This window comes from Lutra lutra, chromosome X (genome assembly GCF_902655055.1).
Source record: "Lutra lutra chromosome X, mLutLut1.2, whole genome shotgun sequence".
Lineage (NCBI taxonomy): Eukaryota > Metazoa > Chordata > Mammalia > Carnivora > Mustelidae > Lutra > Lutra lutra.
In genome coordinates, this window is record NC_062296.1 from 31836268 (window position 1) to 31861909 (window position 25642).

The 25642-nt window shown below is 34.4% G+C and overlaps 1 protein-coding gene across 1 annotated transcript in view; it reads right to left on the bottom strand.

The window, feature by feature from the left end:
• Window positions 1-25642, bottom strand: part of HTR2C (5-hydroxytryptamine receptor 2C) — a 295033-nt gene that overhangs the window by 140600 nt on the left and 128791 nt on the right. The window contains exons 3-4 of the mRNA XM_047716648.1: window positions 24552-24666; window positions 19288-19601 (exon numbers count right to left, since the gene is read on the bottom strand). Of these exons, the coding sequence (XP_047572604.1) occupies window positions 19288-19601; window positions 24552-24586 (349 nt within the window). The 5' untranslated portion in view covers window positions 24587-24666. The remainder of the gene's footprint in view (window positions 1-19287; window positions 19602-24551; window positions 24667-25642) is intronic.

Consider the following 25642-nt stretch of genomic DNA (forward strand, 5'->3'; position numbering starts at 1 on the left):
AATAGGGAGGGCAAGGGCAATTGGTTTTCTAATTCATGTTAAGAGGAATGTTTAGGCTGGATATTGTTTTCTAAGAACTAACAAAATCATGAATGTAAATTGAAATTGAAGAATATAATGTTATTCTACTAGCAAAATACTAATCAGACACATCTCTACAATTTGACACCAAAATATTGGAGATTTTAAACAGGTGAAGAAAAAGAAATTTCTGTTGGTGAATAAAAATACTGAGAGATTTTTACCCTTCATTAGGTAGCTTTTTTGAGTGTCATCACCATGGAATGTCAAGTTGAGTTTGTACACAACTGTGTCTTATCCACCTGAACAACTTGGGTACTTGTGCAGCAACAGGAGAATTAACAAAGGAAAGGTAATGACTTGACCTTATTCACTTTAGGGTTTTCACAGGTTTTTTTTGTTTGTTTGTTTTCTTTTGTTATGGTTTTGAAGATTATGAAAATATGGCTAAAATGGTGGCTAAAAATTAAAATTGTACTGACAATATCTGAAAGGTAATTGGAGTATACATTTGGGGCTAAATGGTGCTGTAGGACTCTAATGACTTATAAAATATTAATATTAGAGTATATAGAGTTTTCAGTTTAGGATTCAATTGTTACCTATGTTAATCTACAATGGAAGGATGCCAATGACAACGTATTCCAATTGATTTTTTAATTTTTTATGACTTTAGTGGTAAACATTGTCCTTAGGGAAGTATGTAATATCTAAAATAGCAGCAATTTGGAACATAGCTATCCACTTTCTAAAGCCTATATTTTGTATTTTAAATATGATGCATATATTATTATATATTTTTACATTTTATCTATCTTATCCCTTAGTAGAGGGATCAAGGTCTTTTTTTTTTAAGATTTTATTTATTTACTTGACAGACAGAGATCACAAGTAGGCAGAGAGGCAGGTGGGGGTGGTGGGGGGGAGCAGGCTCCCTGCTGAGTGGGGAGTCCCATTCGGCACTCAGTCCCAGGATGCTGAGATCATGACCTGAGCTGAAGGCAGAGGCTTAACACACTGAGCCACCCAGGCGCCCTGGGATCAAGGTCTTTTGAGAGATAGCGAGTTCCATGTCTTAGTATAGAGTGAGTCTAGAATGCTTCAAAACTTATTTATGGGGGCGCCTGGGTGGCTCAGTGGGTTAAGCCGCTGCCTTCGGCTCAGGTCATGATCTCAGGGTCCTGGGATCGAGCCCCGCGTCAGGCTCTCTGCTCAGCAGGGAGCCTGCTTCCTCCTCTCTCTCTGCCTGCCTCTCTGCCTGCTTGTGATCTCTCTCTGTCAAATAAATAAATAAAATCTTTAAAAAAAAAACTTATTTATGCCTTATGCATACATTTTTGATTTGAACTTTTTATTTGGAGATAATTGTAAATTCACGTGCAGTTACTTGTGAGAAATAAGGCAGAGAGATTGCTAGTGTTCTTTACCCAGTTTCCTCTAATGATAATATCTTGCAAAACAATAGGAAAATATCACAACCAGGGTGTTGGTGTTGACATAGTTAGGATATGGGACATTTTCATCACTACATGGATTCCACCTGTTTCCCCTTTTATGATAACTACAGCCTCATTCCTCTCTGTTTTCCCCTTTTCTCCTTTAAGCCCTGGGAGCCATTAATCTGTTCTCTCTTTTTGTAATTTTGTCATGTAAAGAGTGCTATATAAATAGAAGCATACGACATGTGATCTTTTGGAATTGGTATTTGTCCCTCAGAATAATTCTCTGGAGAGTCATCTAGGTTGTGTCATTCGTTTTTATTGCTGAATAGTATTTCATGGTAGGAATATAACACAGTTTATTTAACCATTCACCCACTGAATGTTGTTTCCAGTTTGTGGCTGTTGTGAATAAAGCTGGTATAAACACCAGTGTATGGTTTTTTTTTTCTCTTAATGCACGTATGTCTTCATTTCTCTGAGATAAATGTCCAGGAGAACAACTGCTGGATAGTATAGTTAGTTGCCTGTTGTATAGTTAGTTGCCTGTTGAGGATTTCAAGAAATTGCCAAAGTATTTTCCAAAGTGTCACCAACAGTGTATGAGCAATCCAATTTCTCTGAATCCTTGGTAACATTTACTTTCGTCATTATTTTTTTATTTTTGCCATTCTGATAGGTGGGTAGCAGTATCTCATTGTGGTTTTAATTTGCATTTCCCTATTGGCTGATAATGTTGAACATCTTTTCAGGTGCCTGTTTTCTATCCGTATATTCTTCATAGTAAAATGTCTCTTCATGTCTTTTGCCCATTTTGTAAATGGGTTGTGATTTTTTTTTCTTTTGAAATTTGAGAAATCTTTGTATGTTCTAGATGCTTGTTGTACTTGGCTGAAAATGACCTTCTAAAAGATATCCACATCTTAATCCCTGGAACCTGTGAATGCTATTTCCCATGGCAGTAAAAAGGGGTCTTTGCAGATATAATTAAATTAAGGATCTTGAGATGGAGAGATTATTCTGAATTATCTGGGTAAGCCCTAAAGGCGATCACATGTATCCTTATAAAAGGGAAGCAGAAGGAGATTTCATAAAGAGAAGAAGGTGATGTGATGAAGGAATCAGAGATTGGACTGATGTGGCCACAAGCCATCAGCCAGAAGTTGACAAAGGCAAAGAGTGGATGGATATTTCTCTATAGCCTCCAGAGGTATCATAACCCTGAAGGCACCCAGATTCCAGCCTAGCAATACTGATTTCAGACTTCTGGCCTCCAGAACCTTGAGAATAAATGTCTGTCATTTTAAGTTACCAGTTGCGATGATTTCTTATAGCAGCCATGGGAAATGATTATATTATTATTCCTTTGTTGGGTGTATAGTTTACGAATATTTTTCCTATTCTGTAGTTTATCTTTTCATTCTCTTAAAGGGGTGTTTGGCAGGACAAAAGTCTTTAATTCTGAAGACTAAGTTATACATTTTTCTTTATGGGCCATGCTTTTGCTGTCAATTGTAGAACTTTGTCTATCCCTTAGATCCTCTATCCCTTAGATCCAGCAGATTATCTATACTTTTATTTTCTACAAGTTTTATAGTTTTACATTCTACATTTAAGTTTGTGGTCTGTTTTGAGCTAGTTTTTCTATAAGATGTAAAATTTAGATTGAGGTTCATTTTTTTTTAACCTGTGAATGACCAATTTCTTTGGCACCACTTGTTCTTCCACTGAATTTCTCTTGCACCTTTGCCAAAATTAACCAGACACATTTATGTGGGTCTATTTCTGGATTCTCTGTTCTATTCCATTGGTCTATGTATCTGTTCCTCTGTGCATACAACATTGTCCTGATTACTACTGCTATTTTGTAAAACTTGATATGAAGTAGAGTGATTCCTTCCATTTTATCCTTCTTTTTAAAGACAGTTTTAACGATTTGGGGACCTGCTTGTACCTTTTCATATAAATTTTGGAATAAATTTTGGAATAAGTGTAAAAACTCTTGCTGGGATTTTGCTAGGAATTGCCTTAAATCTATACAATAGATCAATTTGAGAAGTATTATAGGTTAAATTTTGCCCTCCCCCCCATTTATATGTTGACGTCTCCAGTACCTCGGAAGGTGACTGTGTTCCGAGAGATGGCCTTTAAGACGATAATGAAGTTGAAATGAGGTCATTAGGTTAGGATGGGCCTTCATCCAATATAACTGGTATCCCTAAGGAGAGGGAATTTCAACCCAGTGCAAGGCACAGCTGGGTAAGGACACAGCTACAAAGCAGCCATCTGCAAGCCAAGGAAAGAGGCCTCAGATGAAACCAATCCTGCTGACCTCCTGACCTCTGACATTCAGCCTTGACATGAAGAAATACATTTCTGTTGTGCTAGCCGCCTGGTCTGTGGTGCTTTGTTATGGCAGCCCTGACAAACTAACACAGGAATACTTGGCATCTCTACTATGTCGCATCTTCCAATCTCTGAACAGGATTGTCTCCTGACTTACTTAGGTCTTTGATTTCTTTCATCAACATTTTGTAACATTAGGTGTGCAAATTCAGTACATGTTTTTATTACATTTGGACCTGAGCATTTTATTTTCTATTGAGCAATTGTAAATGATACTCAATTTTAATTTCAGGTTCCACATGTTTATTGTCTGAAAATGTGGTTGACTTGTGTGTCGATCTTGTATTCTGCAACCTTGCTCGGCTCCTTTATTCATTCTAGGAGTTTTATTTGCAGAGTCTTTGGGATTTTCTACACAGACAACCATGACATCTGCAAATGGGAACAGTTTTACTGCTCTCTTTGTAATGTATATGCCTTTCTTTTACTGTCTTACCATAGTGGGCAAAAGTTACAGTACTGTGTTGTGTCCTAAGAGCAGACATCCTTTCCTTGTTCCTAATCTTGGGGGAAAAGCTTTAGTCTTGCACCCAGGTTCCACTGCTTCCACTGCTGTGGGCAGATGAACCTGCCCTGTCACTGGGTATGGGATTACTTGCTAAGTCCCTGTTGTGCTTTGTTCATTTGTCCCTGCCTGTTGAAGATCCTGAGTTGTAGTCCTCTCCAGTATCCAAGAGTACAATATATGGGAGATAAAAAGAAACCCCAGGAAAGTCACTGCCATGTCATTCTTCAAGTACTGAGTTCCCTAGTCGTCTTTGTGCTTTTAGAACCCTTTTATAATTGTTGAATCCTTTCCAGGGTATTTAGTTGTATTTAGAAGAAAGTAACCAGGAAAATGAGTCTACTACATCTTATCCCTGAACCATGTATTTTTAAAAATTTTGTGTCATTAAATATGCCATGATACTGCAAGTATTTTTTTAAAGAAGAATCTGGAGTATCTGATTGCTCTGATGGAACCTAGAGATAATTTGGGTTAAGAGAGTTGATTGTGAGGACTAGGATATGAGTACTTGTGACTTTAGTGCTACATATTTAAACTCTATGGCCCTCAAGCATTTTGCTAATCTACATGCAGAAATAGTACTCAACTCATAATTGTCAACTGATGTGTGTTTATGGTGCTCTTAGGCATATTGCATTAGTCAATCAGTTCTGTATCATGAGCCTTAAAATTCTGGAGTAGTAGCCCAGAGGGCACATTGCATTCTTTTGGGGGAAATAAAAGGTACCTAGAGAACATTGATCTCTGGCTTGGGTGTGGATCTGAGGGTAGCCTAATAATGGACAGATGAAAATAATCATCCTCTAAGTAAAACTGCAGCTTATAGCATAAGAGATATTGAGATTTTCACAAATTACATAATGAACCTTCAGATACATTTGAATTTTTTTTCTCAATTATGCATGGCTCTGCTGTGCTAAAATAAATATGTGGTGTCTAAGACACTCAATCTGAAAAGTTCTGATTTAATTGCTGCATTTCATTCTGAATGATTCCTGGCTTAAACATCTAAAGCCCGTGAGTTTCTGTATCATTATCCTGAAACCTGACTGAACTTTATCAAATTTAATAGTGTGTGCTCACTTGCATTAGCAATTTGAAAATTTTGATGCCTGTTCCCAGGTCTCCATTTAATATCTCTTAAGTTTTGTGTACTTAGTCCCTTTGCAAGTAGTTCCATTTTTAAAATAAAAGTTGAGTCCAAGTGAGTACGGGATGAAAAACTATTTGGAAAGAAATGGGAAGCTGGAAACATGCATGCCTGAACTTGAGAGTTTTCACGTGCATTATTTAATTACGCCCTATGAATAATGTCTCTTTTATATCCAGACTTGAAGGGCCAAATCCTACCTGTTACCACAGCAGATCTTCCCAGACGTTTGGAGTCAGCAATGGTTTCAAGGGAGGAAGAAATTTATAGCAATAACAATACTTTTTAACTTGAGATATAAGGTCACTGTAGAAGTTCACCAATGCAAAAAAAAAAAACCACTTTACATATTTATGGGAGAATAATAATTTTGGGGGCACCTGGGTGGCTCAGTCTTGGCCTCTTAATTTTGGCTTGGGTTGTGATCTTGGGGTCATGAGAGCAAGGCACCCCCCCCAACCCCAAGTTCAGTGGGGCATCTGCTTGAGATTCTCTCTCTCTCTCTCCCCATGACATGCTCTCTCTCTTTTTCTTTCTCTCTCAAATAAATAAATCTTAAGAAAAGAATATTTTGAAGCATATTTTGAACTAAATACCTCATTGATAAACAGAGGTCTTGGACATCAAATGAACATTTGAGGCACTGAATCTATTCACAGAACTGCCTTAATTCTGCCAATACCTTGATGCACTTTTAAAAACCAGCAGGCTGACTATCTTGATGTTCTTGGAAACAACTTGATTTCGAATTTTCCTCTAATTCAATTTATATGCACCCCCCCAAACAAAATAAAGCAAAACTGTCCTGGTGTTTTAAAGTAATCTGAGAGTGTCAAAACGATATAATGAAAAATGAAATGGATATCAGAATCTACTAGTCCAGCCATGTGACCTTGGGGAAGTCAAAGCCTAAGCAAAGGGTAGGTAAATGGCATGAGGTGACAAGGATTCTTTTCTTGACCAAACTTTAGTTAGGCTCCTGAGCCTTCAAGATGGAAAGCTCTTGTTACTGTTTTGTGCACTAGCCACAGATTGAGATTAGTGCTTGGCACGTAGTAGGTGTTCAAAAAATGGCTGTCGAATGATCTTCCATTTCTGTATCTATAAAATCAGATTTTTGGGAGAATTAAAAATTGCCATAACTGTTAAGGTCGTGACATAATATACTCACCTCTATACTCAAAATTTGGCCAGTGTCACCATCTCTGTGAAGTCTTCCTGAACTATCCTTCTTCAGCTCTAGTTTGTCCAATCATTTCACACATCCCTAGTCTTATTACCTGCTGATCTGATGTGTATATATTTTGCTGCATAACTACAACTGGACATGTTGGTGTTTTTATATCATGTCTGCCACTTTCCTTTGAAGGTATTACTTGGATTTTTCGCTTTTACTCTTGCCTCTTTGACCAAGGGGGCTATATCCTCTCTGTTATCTATTGTAGTGTATAAGAACATAGACTCTAAAGCCAGACAGTCTCAGGTTTTTTTTTTTTTTAAGATTTTTCTTTATTTGACAGAGAGATAGAGAGCACAGGTAGGCAGAGCTGCAGGCAGAGGGAGAAGGAGCAGCAGGCTCTCTGCTAAGCAGGGAGTCCGATGTCGGCTTCGATCCCCCTGGGATCATGACCTGAGCTGTGGGCAAACGCTTCACCCATTGAGCCACCCAGGCACTTCTGGAAAGTCTCAGTTTAAATCTCTACTCTATAATAGCCTAACTATGTAACGTTTTGTGAGTTACGTAATAATCCTGTCCCTCTGTTCCATCATATGTAAATTTGGATGTTAACTGTATCTCAGTCATATGGTTTCTGAAAATTAAATGATTTAATACATGTAAAGTGCTTAAAACAGTCCCTGGCACATAGAAAATATTCAACAAGTGTTAGCTGTGGTTACTGTACTTCCTACAAAGCTACAAACAATTAATTATATGCTCTGCAACTTTCATAAAGACTCACCTCAAGACAGCATTGGCAAGCCAAACAACATAGCTTTATATAATTGATTTGTCTACACAGATCTTAGATACATATTCTAATTTCTTCAAAATAATGGAATATAGAACCAGCTAAAGATGACACCTCAAATGCACATGCAGGGGCGCCTGGGTGACTCAGTTGGTTAAATGTCTGCCTTCAGCTCAGGTCATGATCCCAGGATCCTGGGATTGAACCCCGCATCGGGCTCCCTGCTTGGGGCAGGGTAGGGGTGGGCTGCTTCTCCCTCTGTCCCTCTTTCTCTCACGCAAAAACAATCTTTTTTTTTTTTTTTAAATGCACATGCAATGACAGGAATACAGGATGGAAAAAGTCAGAAAAGAAGAAATTATTTGAACAATACCAGAGTAAATGTTACAGATTCTGCTTTTTTAATAGGACTATTCAGGTTAACCATTTTTTCTTCAGTGATCTTTGGCAATTTGTCTTTAAGAGAATGAGTCTATTTCATGTAAGTTGTTGTACTGATAGGCATAAAGTTTTTCATAATATTCTGTTACTATATTTTAATGTCTATAAGTTCTATAGTGATGCTCCTCTTTCATGAGTGATACTGGTAATTTGAGTTGTCGGTCTTTTTTTCTTGATCAGTCTGGCTAGGGGTTTATCATTTTCATGAATCTTATAAAAGAACCAGCTTTGGGTTTCACTGGTTTTTCTCTGTTACTTTCCAATTTTTAATCTTCCTGATTTCAGCTCTGAACTTTGTTAATTCCTTCCTTCTGCTTGCTTTGAATTTAATTTGCTCTTCATTTCTTAGTTTCTTAAAATGGAAGGTTAGATGATTACTTTGAGACCGTTCTCATTTGTTTAAGATAAGTATTTAATGCCATAAATCTTCCCCTAAGCACTACTTTAGTTGCATCTTATAGTTTTTACCAGCTTTGAGGCATAATTGACAAATGAAAAACTATATATATTTAAATGCACAATTTGATATGCTTTCACACACACACACAGGCACACACACTTGTGCAATAACCACTACTATCAAGATAATAGACCTATTCATTATGCCTCCAGTTTTCTTCATGTCATTTAATAATCATTTTCATCTGTCCACTCCATTCTCATTGGTCCCTAGCAACCACTGGTCTTTTTTTCTGACACTCTAGATTGGTTTTCATTTTCTAGAATTTTATATAAATGGGCTTAAGGAGCATGTACTCTTTTTTTGTGTGACTCTTTTTACTCAGTTGAATTACTTAGGGTTTATTCATATTTTGTGTGTTATCTATCGATAGTTCATTCTTTTTTATTGCTGTTATTTAGCAATATTGATTATGATGTGTTGGTGTAGTTTTTCTTTGAGGTTTGATGAACGTCTCAAATCTCTAAATTTGTGTCTTTCATAAAATTTAGAAAATAATTGGTTATTTTTTGTTTAATTTTTTCCCTGTACCAATCTTTTTCTCCTCTCCTTTGAAGACTCTAGTGACACAAATACTCTACAGTTTCTTAGAGTCTCATAGGTTCTTCAGGTCTTGTTCATTTTTCTTCAGTCTTACTCTTTATACTTTAATTTGGATGATTTGTATTAATTCATCTTCAACTTCCCTGACTCTTTGTTATCTCTGTTCTGTTATTGAACCTATCCTTTAAAAAGAAATCCAGATATTGGATTTTCCTGTCATAAATTATTCAATTTTTTGGTTTCTTCTTTTCCATATTAGTATTATTTCTATTCTGTTATTGAACCTATCCTTTAAAAAGAAATCCAGATATTGGATTTTCCTGTCATAAAATACTCAATTTTTTAGTTTCTTCTTTTCCATAGTTCCTTTTTCTTTATTAAGAACTTCCATATTTCTATTCATTTCTATCCATTATATATATATTATATATACTACACGGAGTAAAAAGACTTTGTCTGATATTTCCAACACCTAGGTAATTTGAGGTTTGGCATGTGTTGATGGTCATTTCCTTTAAAAATTTTTAATATTTCCTGGATTTTTTCATGTCAAGTAATTTTGTATTGCATCATGGACATGTTGAATATTATATTTTGTAGAATCTGGCTCCTGTTAAAATCTTCTCAAGAATGCTGATTCTGTTTACTTGTTTGGTTTACTAGGCAATCAAACTATTTAGGTTCTGACTCAGTGTTCATGTCTGTGGGTCAAGGATTCAGTATCTTTTGTTTACAGAACCTTTGCCTATGCTGCTTTGAGTCTGTCCCACACACATGCCACTCAGAGCATGGTCCTAGACCCTCTGACAAAGCCAGGACATGAAAAAAGGAGGGAAAAAATATTTCAATATTTGGCTTCTGGGGCTTCTGTTGCCTGTTATCCTGGCCAGAGAGATTGGGTATCCATAAGTTTCAGCCACTCCTGTACTACCACCATGTAGCTATGTGACTGGGTACTGATCTTGGGGTAAAGCTGCTAGAGAAAAGAGGGATAAGGGAGCCTGGGTGGCTCAGATGTTAAGCATCTGCCTTTGGCTCAGGTCATGATCCCAGAGTCCTAAGGGTTCTAGGGGTCCTAGAATCAAGTCCCACATAGGGGAGCCTGCTTCTCTGACTCCTACTCCCCCTGCTTGTGTTCTCTCTCTCTGTCAAGTAAATAAATAGAATCTTTAAAAAAAAAGGGGGGGGGGATGAAAACCTCACCCCCCTACAGGTTATATTTCTAAGTTTTGATTTCCCTCCCAATCTTGCTGCTTCTGTTTATTTTTCTGAGTCCTTACGCAAATTCCTTTTAAAATTTTTTTAGAATTATTAAAAGGAATATAGCAAAAGACGGAGTCCTTAGTGGGCTTCCTCTATTTTTATTGACATCAGAACTCTCATTATCCATTTTATTTTATTTTTTTTAAAGATTTATTTATTTATTTATTTATTTGACAGACAGAGATCATAAGGAGGAAGAGAGGCAGGCAGAGAGAGAGGGGGAAGCAGGCTCCCTGTTGAGAAGAGAGCCCGACGCGGGGCTCGATCCCAGGACCCTGAGATCATGACCTGAGCTGAAGGCAGAGGCTTCAACTCACTGAGCCACTCAGGCGCCCCTCATTATCCATTTTAATGTTCAAATGTTCCAAGATTTGATGAAGGGGCCCCATTAAGCTAGCTTCTGTGCTTTTAAAAAGATACAGTCCCATCATTCTTTGAGCACTTCCTTATTTTCTAGCTCAAAAAATGTTCCAGTCTTGTTATAATATTCTTGCCCTGGGCCTTATTTCTCCAAGGAATGTCTATTCCCATTTGTGCTTGCTGCTACTCATGTGTTGTTGCTTTTAGGTCTTCTTAATGGACAGAGATAGAAAATAAATCTTAAATATACACATACTCACAAAATTATATATATATATTACATATATTTAATTACTACTACTATTATTAATATCTGTTTTCTCCATGAATTCATACCAATATCATGAAAATTAATCTGACACCACAGGATTCATTACTTGCTTCCCCCTTCCAAGTTTTCAGTTTCCTTATGCAACAGTGAGAAATTTGGTTTCTATTATCCTCAAGATACTTGTACACTTATCCTATCCCAGAATACAAAGGAAGTAGTTTCAGAATTGGCATTGTGTACCTCTGGTAAGATAAAACCTAATACTACAATTCATTCGTTTACATTTTCTTTAGTTTTCCATTGTGTATATAAGACAAAAATTGTACTTTAAAGTTATATGGGTTAGGGTTATTTTTGTACTCTCTACTCAATGTAGTTATGTTATTGATTTCAAATAGAGTTAAGTTCATTTGACTCTGTTCATAATATATTTTAGAGTTTTCTCTCAATATTTTTTATAAATAAAAATATAAATCTAAAACATTAGCACAGTTTCTGAAGTCAAAATTATCTAAGATGTATATTCAGAGAAGTATAATTCTCCAACCCTAACCTCTGTTTCCAGTTCTACCTTCCCCCTGAAGGTAATAAATCTCATTATTAGTTTCTCATTTAACCATTCTGTGTTTATTTTTTACGAAAATAAGATATGTGTTTATTTTTGTATTTGTCCGTTTTCTTACATAGATAGTATGCCCTATCTCCTCTTTTGCATTTTGCTTTTTTCACATGATAATATATGTTGGAAATTGCTCCATATTAGTTAATAGAAAACTTTCTTATCCCTGTTAATAGTTTCATGGTACTCCTGTTAGGTACATTCTATAGTACATTTAATTAATCTCTTTTGTATGGGCACATAGGTTGTTTTGAATATGTTGCAACGACAAGCAATGTTCATATGAACGACATTATACATATATATTTTTGTTTCATAAGAGGTTTATTATCCAGGGAAATTTTTAGAGGGTGATTTGCTGAGCTAAAATGTAAAATATGTAATTTTGTTCAGTATTGCCAAATTCCTCTCTATAATTACTGTACCAACTGGCATTCCCACCGCTAATATATGAGAATGCCTGTGTCCCATAATCTTGCTTCAGTGCCATGTCAAGCTTTTAAAATTTTGCCAATTTGTATTTGCAACAACATGGATGCATCTAGATGGTGTAATACTAAGTGAAATAAGTCAGTCAGAAAAAGAGGAATGTCATATGATTTCACTCAAATGTGGAATTGAAGAAACAAAAAACTAGGAAAGAAAGGAAGAGACAAATAAAAAGGTCAGATATTTACCAGAGGGGATGGGGAGAGGGGATGGTTGAAATAGATAAAGATTAAGAGTATACATGATGATGAGCACTGAGTAATGTATAGAATTGTTGAATCATTACATTGTCTATCTGAAATTAACATAACACTGTATGTTAAGTATATGTGAATTTAAAAATAAATTTAAAAGTAATGAATAAAATAAATTTTGCCAATCTGATAAATAAAAAATGGTATCACAGTGTCATTTATTTTGCATTTCTCTTACAACGATTAAAACTAAGCACTGTCATATATTTAAGGACTGTATATATCACTGTGTATATATAATTCAAACATTCACAATGTTTTAAAATATATTTAAAAAAATCACAACAACCTACTCATATCTTCAGCTCCTTTTTTTCCTATGGAGTGCTGGATCTTTTTATTTCAGTTTTCATTTACTTCAGTTTTCAGTTTTCATTTTTAAAAAATTTTTTAGAGATTATTTATTTACTTATTTGACAGAGAGAGCGAAAGAGAGAGACAGCAAGAGAAGGAACAGAAGTGGGGGCAGTGGGAGAGGGAGAAGAATCCTGACGTGAGGCTTGATCCCAGGACCCTGGGATCATGACCTGAGCCAAAGACAGACACTCAAGAGCTGAGCCACACAGATGCCCCATTTACCTCAGTTTTAAAAAATTCTTTATATATTAGGGATGTTAGCCCTTTATCTGTGATAAGCATTGCAAATATTTTCTCTGAGTTTGCTGTTTGTTTTGGAACATAGCTACTAATGCTTTTGCCATGTATTATTGAAATTATGCAAAGATAACTATCTTCTGCTTTACCATGTCTGAATCTTGAGTCATAGTTAAAAATCCTTTCCAAATACCTCAGTTATAGATGAATTCACTTTTCTTTTCTTCCAGTACTTATATGGTTTCATTTTTTAAAATTAGATTTCTGATCCATTTAGAGTTTGTTTATATATTTGGCATGTGGCAAAATCAAATTTTATCTTTTTCCAAATGGCTATATTTTTAGCCAACAACATTTCCCAGTGATTTAGAATGATACTTTTATCATATAGTACATATCCATTTGTACTGGGGTCTATTTTAGATTTTCTACTATATTCCCCTTGTTTGTCTATGTAAGGTCCAATGATACACTTTAAATGGTAAAGGCTTTATAATATCTTTAAATATCTCCTAGTGCTAGTCCTCTTGCATAGGTTTTCTCTTTCAGTTTTTTTCAAGCTATTCTTGCATGTTTAATTTTGTAAATGAACTTTAATATCAACTTATCTAACATCATAAAAAAGCTTTGGAAAGACACAAACATAAGACCTGAAACTATAAAACTCTCCGAAGAAAGCGTAGGGGAAAATCTTCATGATGTTGGTCTTGGCAACGTATTTTATGAATATGACATCAAAAGCAAAGGCAACAACAAAAGAATAAATAAAGCTTCTACAGAGCAAAAGAAACCATCACAGGGTGAAAAGACAACCTATGCAAGGGGAAGGAACAAAAGTGTGCAAGTCATATATCTGATAAAGGGTTAATCTCCAAAATATATAAAGAACTCATACAACTCAAGTAAAAAAAAAAAAAAACTGTAATAATCTAATTAGAAAATGGGCAAAGCACTTGAGTAGACATTTGACCAAACATGACTTACAAATGGATAATATGCATGTGAAAATATACTCAACATCACTCATCATCAGATAAATGAAGATCAAAACCAAAATGAGATTATCACCTCACCCTATCAGAATGGTTAATTAAGAAGACAAGAAATAGCAGGTATTGGTATGATGTGGAGAAAAGGGAACTCTTGCATACTGCTGGTGGGAATACAAGATGGTTCAGCTGCTATGGAAAACACTATGAAGGATCCTCAAAAATTAAAAATAGAACTGTTATATAATACAACAATCCCACTTTTGGATATTATCCAAAAGAATTGAAATCAGGACCTTGAAGAGATATTAGCACTCCTATGTTCATTGCAACACTATTTACAGTAGCCAAGATGTGGATGCAACCTGAATGTCCATCAACAGATGAATGAAAAAAAAGTAATATAAATATATATAATTTATAGATATATAATATATACTACATTCAACAAAATACTATTTAGCTTTAAAAAAGAAGAAAAATCTGCAATATGTGACCACATGGATGAACATGGAGGACATTAGGCTAAGTGAAAAAAAAAGTCACAAAAAAACAAATACTGTATGATTCCACTTATATATGAGGTATCTAAAGTACTTAAATTCATAGAATCAAAGAGTACAACGGTGGTTGCCAGGATACTGTGGGAAGGGAAAATGGGGACTTACCAAAAGATATAAAATTTCAGTTAAACAAAATGAGTAAGCTCTAGATACCTGCTATACATCATTGTAACTTTAGTCAATAATAATGTATTATACACTTAAAAATTTTTTAAGAGGGTAGCTTTATGTTAAGTGTTTTTGAGACAATATACTTTTAAAAAAAATCTTGTCATTTTTATTGGAATTGAACTAATTGTTACATTAATTTTGGAAGAACATAGAGATACGCTTCCTTATCTTGGCTATTGTAAATAATGGTGCAGCAAACCTATGAGTATGTGTATCTTTTTGAATTAGTGTTTTTTATTTTTTTTGATAAATGCCCAGTAGTGGAATTATTGGCTCATAGGATATTTCTATTTTTAGTTGTTTTAGGAACCTCCGTACTGGTTTACAAGTGGTTATACCATTTATATTCCCACCAACAGTGCATGCAGTTTCCTTTTTTTCTACATCCTCACCAACACTTGCTATTTCTTGTCTTTTTTGATTCTGGCCATTCTGACAGGTATAAGGTAGTATCTCATTGTGGTTTTGATTTGCGTTTTTCTGATGATTAGTGATATTGAGCATATTTTCATGTGGCTGCTGAACATCTGTATGTCTTATTTGAAGAAATATCTATTTAGGTCATCTGCTCATTATAATTAGATTATTCAACTTGGGAAATTACCTATTTTTAAAGCTCTGAATTAATTTGCATATAAATCTACAAAGTAATCTCATGATTTAAATAATGTATTTTCTTCAGTTATTCTCCTTGTGGTATCTCATTTTATACATGCTTTCTTCCTTTTTTAAAGTTAGCTGATGACTTTTTATTTTAACAAAATTTTTTTAAAAACCAAGATTTTTTTTTAAAGATTTTTAATTTATTTGACAGAGAGAGAGAGATCACAAGTAGGCAGAGAGGCAGGCAGAGAGAGGAGGAAGCAGGCTCAGTGCTGAGCAGAGAGCCCCATGCGGGGCCCGATCCCAGGACCCCGGGATCATGACCTGAGCCGAAGGCAGAGGCTTAACCCACTGAGCCACCCAGGCGCCCCAAAAACCAAGATTTTGATTTATTCATTAGATCTATTGTTTTTTATTCTGTAGTCAATTTCTACTTTTCTCTTCCTTTTTTTTTTCTTCTTCGTGCTTTCTTTTGGTTTACTTTATAGTTTATGTTTTTTTCCAAGATTGTTTTTCTGGGAATTTAATTCATTTATATGCTTTCATTTTTACTGACAAATGTGATTAGGGATATGAATTTTCCACTGATCACTGCTTTAAGTATTATTATTTAGACTTTGATATGTAGTGTTTATGCTGTCATATTTCTAAAGAAATCTGTAATTTCAGTTTACATTTCTCCTTTTGATCGAGCTTACTTTTCAAAGATTTTATGAATTTATTTGAGAGAAAGAATGAGAGAGATAGAGGGAGAGAGGGAGGGAGAGCACAGGGAGAGTGAGAGAGGGAGAAGCAGACTCCCCACTGAGCAGGGAGCCCAATGTGGGGCTCCATCCTGGGACCCTGTGATCATGACTTGAGCTGAAGGCAGACCCTTAACTGAGCCACCCAGGTGCCCCTCAAGAGTTGTTTAAACATTTGTTATAATTTCAGGATGAGATGGTCTTTAAACTTTTGTTAATTTTTCTAATATTATTGCCTTCTTATCAGAAAGCACTTTGGGTAATATTTTTACTTTTTTAATATTTTCTTTGTGGTCGAGTATTTTATTAATTTTTGTGCATGTACCATGTGCACCTACAAAAAAGGTATACTCTTTTTGATAAGAGTATAAATTTCAGCACACCTTCATAAGATCTATATCCTTTTTATTTTTTTGCCCAATCTTTCTTATACTGAATATGATGTGTTAAAATCTCCCATTAGTAGAATGTATTTATAAATGTGTCCTTCCATGTTCTTTGGTTTTTGCTTTATACAGATCATTGCTGTGTTATTGGTGACATAGATATTCTTAACTTCTATATCTTTGTTAATTGTGGCTTTTATCATAAATAAGCAGCCTTCTTTTTTACTCTTGTTGCTGTTTTCACTTGAAATTTACTTTGTTAGGTATTAAATCACAATTTCTGTTTTCTTATTGTTTCCATTTACTCAGTGCACTTTTGCTCATCCCTTTATTTTTAACAATTATGAATCACTGGGTTTTAAGGGCTTCTCTTGTATAGAGAATATAGTTGGGCCTTTCTTTTTAAGGCAAATTAAAAATCTTTCATTTGTATTCATGTTTTAGGTTCATTCACGTTTACTGCTGCTACCAATATATTTGTTTTCCTCTGTCATGTTACATCATGGTATAATGTTGAGGGCATAATGTTATATTTTCTTGTGTTTCTTCTTCTAATTGATTTTTTTTGCTCTTTTATTAACTATATTTCTTTTGGGGTTTTGGAAGATTTGTTTCTTATTTTAGTAGTGAACTTTAATATCACATTTATATCATGTTTTATTTATATCATGTTTAATGCCCTTAAACCACTGTTTTCTTATTAAATCTGTTACTTTCTGGTTTGCCAATTTTTTACGGTCTCATTTAACTCCCACCTTTTGTTTATAGAAAAATCAATAAAATTATTTTACTTTCCTCTTCCTCTTTTCGCTTTCTATTCTCCTCCTAATTTTAGTTGCATTTTTGTTAATTTTTTAGAGTTTATATCACATAATAGGTGTTATATAACATATAACAGTATTCTTCTACCCTTATAGCACTTTTATTTTTGTCTTAGCTCTAAAATTACCCATATTAAATGCTCATCATTAGTCTTTTGGATGAAATTTTCCCAGTCATTCCTTTGTTAGTTGAATCTCATCTACTATTTGATTTCTTAGGAAGGGCTTAATGGGTTCAGAATTCTCTGAGTTCAAAATCTCAACTTTTTACAGCCTGCATGGCTAGCATGTCTGGATGTAGAAATCTTCATTTCAAACTCTTAGTATGTTTTTCCACTTTTTAATTTAAGGTATACTTTACATACAGTAAAATTTACTTTTTAAAACTGCACACTAGAATTTATAGCTTTTCAAATTTTAAGAATTTATATATATATTTACATTATATATGTATAATTTACATATATATGTATATACATATATATATAAAACCACCACATCAACATATACCAAAATAAATACCCCTTTTCAGTCATCCTCCCACCTTAAACCACTTGAAACTAGTGATCTGTTTTCTTTCTTTATAGAGTTGCCTTTGAAAGAGTTCCTTAGAATTGGTTAACTTTTTGAATAATATTGCTTCTATTACTATGCTTTATTTTTGTTAATTGTGAAGTCATTCTAATTCTCTTACTCTTTTATACTTTTTCTTATTTTTACCTGAAATTCCTGAAGATTTTTTCTTCATGTTTAAAATTAAAAATGGAATTATCATATGATCCAGTAATTCCACTACTGGATATTTACCCAGAGAAAATGAAAACACTAATTCAAATATATACATACATCCCTATGTGTATCGCAGCATTGTTTACACTAACCAAGATTCGGAAGCAACCCAAGTGACCATAGAGAGATGAATGAAAAGAGAAAATATGGCATATATATAATGGAAAATTACTCAGCTATAAAAAAAGAATGAAATCTTGAAATCTGCAACCATACGATGGACCTAGAGGATATAATGCTAGTTGAAGTTAGTCAGAGAAAGTCAGATGCCATTTGATTTCACTCATATGTGGAATGTAAGAAACAAAACAAAGGAAAAAAGAGACACATTTAAAAAAAAAAAAAAGACTCAAATACAGAGGATAAGCTGGTATTTGCCAGAGGAGAGGTGGGTAGTGGGATGGGTAAAATAGATGAAGGGGAGTAAGAGTACCATTATCTTTTTTTTTCTTTTTTAATTTTTTATTTTTATGAACATATAATATATTTTTATCCCCAGGGGTACAGGTCTGTGAATTGCCAGGTTTACACACTTCACAGCACTCACCATAGCACATACCCTCCCCAATGTCCATAACCCCACCCCCCTCTCCCAACCCCTCTCCCCCCAGCAACCCTGTTTGTTTTGTGAGATTAAGAGTCACTTATGGTTTGTCTCCCTCCCATTATCTTGATGAGCCCTGAGACATTTATAGAATTGCTGAATCATTGTATTGTACATCTGAAGCTAATATAACACTGTATGTTAAATACACTTGAGTAAAAAAATAAAATGTGACATGAATAAGGTAAAGGGATAGCAGAGTATGAAAAGGAAAATGAAAAACCTCTCTAAAATCGATATTATAAAAATTCTGAATGCCTGAGTTTTATTGTGATGTGACCTTGCACTTATATAATTATTAATTAGTTATCCCCATCACCTTGTGAAAACATAAATTGTAGACCCCATAAAGAATAGCTATTATTGAGTGCATATTATGTGCCAAGCACTTAGTTTGCCAACATTTAAAGAGATTACGTAAAATACATTAAGGATGAGGAGTCTCTTTTTCTTTCTTTGTGTAAGAGATGATACTAAGTATGTGTACCCTCCTCCCCAGAACGTAGAGGTGAGAACATGCTTCTGTCACTGTCCCATTGTATACATTAAGGCAACTATCATTGTTTGTAAGGGAGACTGAGCAATAGAGTGTTTGTGCATGATTTTAATATATTGTAAAATGTCCGTTTTGCTTTTTGAAGACTCTGCTACTGATTTATTTAATAATATGATAAGCACATCAAATTTTTCTGTCACACAATTCACTTTTTTCATCATTTTCCAAATGATATAAGTAAAATGATTAACTCTATGAATGTTTACTATGATACCTGACACAAATTTAGGATATAATCTGAGATTAAAAAAAAAACTAATAAAATTGTACTTACCATAAAGGATTGCAAGCAGAGACAGTGGCATGACAAGTAGTCCCACTAGCATATCAGCAATGGCTAGGGACATTAAGAAATAGTTGGTGGCATTGTGCAGTTTCTTTTCCAAGCTTACTGCCATGATAACGAGAATGTTGCCACCTATTGTCAAGATTATTATGATGACGATTGAAAGTGCTGGCCAGTTTTGTACCCCGTCTGGGAATTTGAAGCGTCCACCATCGGAGGTATTGAAAATGTCAGTTACTAGAGCTGCAACAGGGCTCACAGAAATATCGCATTGCCAAACCAGTAGGCCAATTAGGTGCACACTGAAAAATTAAGAAAAAAAAATCAGATACATATTACATTGTTTATATGAATAAACTACTTATACAAAACAATTGCTTTTCCTTTAGCAACTCTTATCACATCACCGTCATCATTTCTACTGCCTTAATTAAATCTCACTATTTCTTCTTTCTATCCAAGGAATATTATGAGTCAGACACTTAGTTTATGGAGATATACATATATATATGTATATATTATAAAATTGCATATATGTAATCTCATTTGATCACACACAACAACCTCATGAGGTCAGTATTGGTTTATATTCATTATGCAAATGATGAGTCTGAGGTTCAGAGAGGTTAAGTAACTTTCTCAAGGAAGAACAGCCAGTAAGTGGCAGGGACAAGGTCCATACCCAGGTCCTAGTGATTTCAAAACCTGTATTTTAAACTGTTACTTTATATAAGCAATATGAAACCACAGTGTTGTTTGATTTGCTCTAAGGGTCTATTTTTATATTTTTTCAATATTAATTTCTTCTTGATCCCTTCTGAGACAACTGACAACAGAATGAAGAGAGATTTTCCCTTAAGTACCCAGTACTCTGACAAGAAAATTGCACCATTGCCTTTTTTAATCTAAAGCTAAGAAGGAATAAGTTGTCATCAGACAAACTTCAGGCAAGATGTTAGAAGAGGCACCGTGGGCTTGGGCCATAGCGCATATTCATTTCTTTCTAAAACTCTTTTTACCTTCTCACAGTTACAGAGTCTAGGCTGGCCCATACATATTAATATCTGTGCTGTAAATTTTCCTTCTATCTGACACTCTCCTCATTTCAGTCCTATGTTTTCTGGGCCCTGTTCTAGGCCAGAAAATGATTGATTTGTGGTGCTGATGAATTCCTATGGGTTTGCTGCTTTTCCTGTGTTGGATGCAAAGTCTCTTAAGTCATTTAAACTGTGCCTCTCTCAGGAAGGTACTTTCATAGACTCTACTAGTAAGAATATCAGGCCAGGTGGCAAATAATGTAGGAGAAGCAGACAGGGCTATGTTTTGTGCATCCCAAATCAACTTCCCCCATAGTGGTGTGGGATTTATTCAGGTTACATATATTAAGTGTCCTCTCAAGGTGTGTGTTCCTAAAGGATCTAATAAAACTAATATTTATTTTTATTAATGAAATAGATAAGAAAGATAGGCATATTCATTATTTCCTGCGTAAAAACAAAGATTATTATTTGAAAATGTTTTTGTGTATTGTATGTTCAATAGTAGTTATTTTATAAATATTAAGCAGCAACTACACTACAGGTAGTGGTTGTTAAACCTTGTTATTATTTATAGAGGAGGAAATTTTCTCTACTCATACAATTACATGCTGAATAATTCTTTTTTTTTTGCAAGACTGTTGAAGTAAGGATCTTTCTGGAATTGGGGAGATTGAACACATGACATTAAAACATCTATAGTCTGAGTTCTTCACATAAATGGTTTTATTTCATTATTTTATTCACTTTTTCTTTGAACTAAAAATGTTACCTCTATACAGAGAAAATACATGTGTGATTTGATTAGCTTATCATTTATTATCAATCATCAGAGAAATTTACTGTAGTAAAACTGGATGATTATGATAGCATAATGATATCATATCTACAACATTATACACACATACATGCACATACACCATACTTTCTAAACGTACACTGGAATGCTTGGCCTGAAAAACTATTAATGTTTCAAAATTCAAGTAAAATACTGTAATAATTTTTTGGAGTATTTTAAAATTATTACTCTTAATATCTTGGTAATATACTTTTATGTCTCTTAAGATAATGAAGAAATCATGAAAATATTTTGACTTTCTCATTCTACAGAGGGTAGAAAACTAATATTTTAATCATTTTGCTTAAAATAACTTCCATATTAGTCGAGGTTACCTGACATTCTAAGCCACATGCAGGTGGTGATATACATAGTAATTTTTATCAAATAATCAGTAAATTATTGTATCAAATAATCAGCAAATTCTATTTCTTGGAACATAAAAAATAAGTTAAAATTATATATGTTTCAAAAAATCTATATCATAAGTAATCTGTGATGAATGCGAGTAGAAATTATTAAAATAAAGGACCAAATAAATAGAAGCAAGTTATTTGCTCTTGGCTTTGATTATTCTGTCACTATATTTGCTGCATTGGGCATGCGGTCAATTTCCTAACTTCATGACCTCAATGATTTTTTGACCAGTCACTTAACCTCTCAGAGCATCAGTTTCTTCATCTGTAATACCTATCATGTGATTGTTGGGAAGACTAAATGATACATATAAAGTCCTGAAAATTGTACCTTTGTCATAAGAGGCCCTCAGTAAATATTGGGGCTTACTTTCCTTTTCCCTTCAAAGTTAAACAAAAATAGTTTATGCTAACTATACCCTGACTCACGTATTTCACAATTGGTGATAATTTAAATCCTGATTTTATTTTAATAAGATACTAATATATGCAAAAAGTGTCTCAGACAATAATTTTAAATCTGGGTCTTTTCTGGTTTATCTGATGAAGAACGTGTCCTTCTAGCATTTAAAAAAAAAAAATTCTAGTTTAAATTAGCTGATGATTATCTCAGCTAGTCCTGTAAGAGTTTATGCTCATAGTAAAATGTTGCATCTTCAATTGTCAAGTATAGAACAATAAATATATTTATCCTTCAGAGAGTAAGGTCCTAACAGAATATGCATCCAACTTGAATTTTCTAAGCAAGTTGTAAAAACATGAAAGTCCTTTTGTATATTTCTCTAAAATGACAGAGGGGCACCTGGGTGGTTTAGTTGGTCAAGCGTATGCCTTTGGCTCGGGTCATGATCTCAGGATGCTGGGATCGAGTCCTGTGTTGGGCTCCCTCTCCCTCTGCCCCTTCCTGCCACTTGTGCTCTCTCTCTCTCTCTCTAATAAATAAATTTTAAAAAATCTTTAAAAATGTTAGAGGAATGCAGGATAAAATTGCATGTAAAAAATACATGAAATACTATTGGACAATTATCAATTTTAAAATTTGAGTGTCTTATTATGGGTAGGAAAACACTTGGGAGTGGTTATCTTGCCTACCTCAGCTGGCCAGATATATTTTTAATTTTCATGAAAGAGTCCATGAGACAAATACTGAATTACTGAGGAAGCTTATAGAATCTAAATATGCCTATTGTGAATTATAAAATAATGTTACTGGAAAGATCCTAAAAGAGTATTTACTTCAGTTTCCTGGTTTCAACTCAAATAAATTTAATACATTCTTACTGGGTGCTACTATGGGCAAAGTATTATAATTTTTTATTAAAGGTCAATCTTATTTTCTATAGTTTTGTAATCAGAAATTGGCTATATTATAATTAAACTTAACTTCTAATATTTACATGCTTCATGAAATATATACAGTCTTTTTTATAAAAGAAGAATAATGTAGGTCTTAACCTTAAGTTAATTGTTATTAAGCCCACAGAAGTCTCATAAAATATGTACACAAAAACTACAATTTCTCCCTGAACAATGCAACCAATTTATGCATTGGTACTAAAGGTTTAACAAACATATAATTTAATGTTCCTAGTAACCAAAATGATAATTTGATTTAAAAGAGTGTATGTTTTATTTTTTTATTTAGTTTTTAAAAAACTTTTTTATTTGAGAGAGAGAATGAGAGAGATAGAGAGAGGATGAGAAGGGGCAAGGGTCAGAGGGAGAAGCAGACTCCCTGCTGAACAGGGAGCCCGAGGCAGGACTCAATCTTGGGACACTAGGATCATGACCTGAACCAAAGGCAGTAGCTTAACCAACTGAGCCACCCACACGCCCAAAAGTCTGTATGTTTTTAAATGCACTGCGTTTTTGCATGGCATATGACAACGGGTGTTTTTAGAAGAGGTGAATTACCATCCATCCAAGGCAGGGCTGGGTCTCACAACTCTGAGATCATGACCAGAGCCCAAATCAAGAGTAGGTCACTTAACTGACTGCACCACCCAGGAACCCCTTCCCTTCCTTATCACTATCCTTCATCCTTTCCTTTTCCTGTCTGCTGTTGTTCTCTTGGAATCACACATCACTGAGACTACCATCACCACAATTTTAAAGGACATCCAAGATGGGCTATAGTGGAGCATACTGCATATTGTGGAGGATCCAGTGTTGATGTACTTTATATCTCTACTACTCCACAAACTTTTTCCTGGGTGAGCTCTTTTACAGGACTGATGGAGGAGACTGTAGGAGCAAGGGGATTCAAGGTTTCTCAACTGTAACTGATTAGAATTTACAGAGCGCTGAATCTTTCTTCCATGTCCCATTCCTCAAAGAGTGGGTTTGGAGGAAACCAACCCAACATTTTATTAAGTTAAAAAGAAGATATACCTGGATTAGATTACATTTAGAATTGCTCAGTACTTGAATCCAATTCTTATCTCCTTTATGTGATATTCTATTGACCTGAACTACTGGATAATTGTATCAAGACTTTGGAAGATGCCATTGTTTTCCTCTGTCTAGCTACATCACCCAACCTCTACTCTCGGATTTTACTCAACCATTCTTTATAAAACCAGAAACATCTTGTCCTTTTGGCTGTTTAGTTCATGCAGGAAGAAAAAAGAAAGACAAGAAAAGAACCTTTCTCATTTCTACATTTTAACCATGGAGAGAGGAGCCATGACCATTGGAATTATTTTTGAATTTAAGATATAATTGCCATATATTTATTTGAATACATGAGCAGTTCTGTTAAACTGAAGTCTAAGTTATTGGGTTTTTTTTCCAATTATTTTTGAATAGGGAACATGCATTATGTTAGTCTATGTGTTGCAGGTCACTTGTGCAAATTGAGGCAAACATAGCTGAATGATCATAGAAAAACCTCTAACATTTTTGTTCAAGCTACCATAAAAAAGTTAACTTTTAAAAAATAATAAGTAATAACATCCTTACAGGAACGAATGCACCGCTTTCCTCAGGTTCACCATGATTGCTTCAGTGTTAAGCAACCAAAGTTTAAAATTGTGAAGAGGAAATTTAACAGATTGGATTCATAATTCCATCCTTTCTGGGGAGAGAGAAAAAAAAGGAAAAAGAAAATTAGTTAAAAGTCCAAATACCTTCATAACAGCCAATTAAATAAGCTTAAATATATTTATTAAGTGTTAAGAAACAATAGTACAGGGACGCCTGGGTGGCTCAGTTGGTTAAGCGGCTGCCTTCGGCTCAGGTCGTGATCCCAGAGTCCTGGGATCGAGTCCCATATCGGGTTCCTTGCTCGGCAGGGAACCTGCTTCTCCCTCTGTCTCTGCCTGCCTCTCTGCCTACTTGTGATCTCTCTCTCTCTCTCTGACAAATAAATAAATAAAATCTTTCAAAAAAAAAAAAAGAAACAATAGTACAAAATTTAGCAAACAGGTAAGCATGTTATATCCTATAAGTGATAAAAAATGGCAGAGAATATATTTTTCATTTATTTACCAATATACAACCATGGTAGATTTTTTCTTTCCTTTTTTTTTTTTTTTTTTTTTTTTTTTTTTTAGTTTTTCAGAAATTTCTTGTATACACTTTACTCATATGGGGCTTCTACTGAAACTTCTTAGAGTACACATAGCTTCAAAAAAGTGTTTTGAGAAAAAATTAAGAATATATGCTTAATCGACAAGCCATTTGGGGAAAGTTTGTGATGTAATAATTAAGCAACATGTATAAAATACAAAGGTTTCATCTTATAAGAACACGGAAAACTAAAATAAGTTGTAAGTATTTCTATGAAGTGAACATATTTTGTACATTTCTTATTTATTTTCTTCAAAGTGAAGCAATCTGCATTTACATAGTTTTATTTATACTTTTGCATTAACCAACAATATTCTCTAGAGGGCAGCACCATATTTATACCAAAATAAATGAGTTGATCAGGTTTACTAGATTAAATATAGCAAACACCCTATGTACCAGCTTGTTAGTATCCTACAGGTAATTATAGTTCAGGGCACACGGAAGAATGCTAAAAATGCAAACAAAAGGTCAGTTGCACA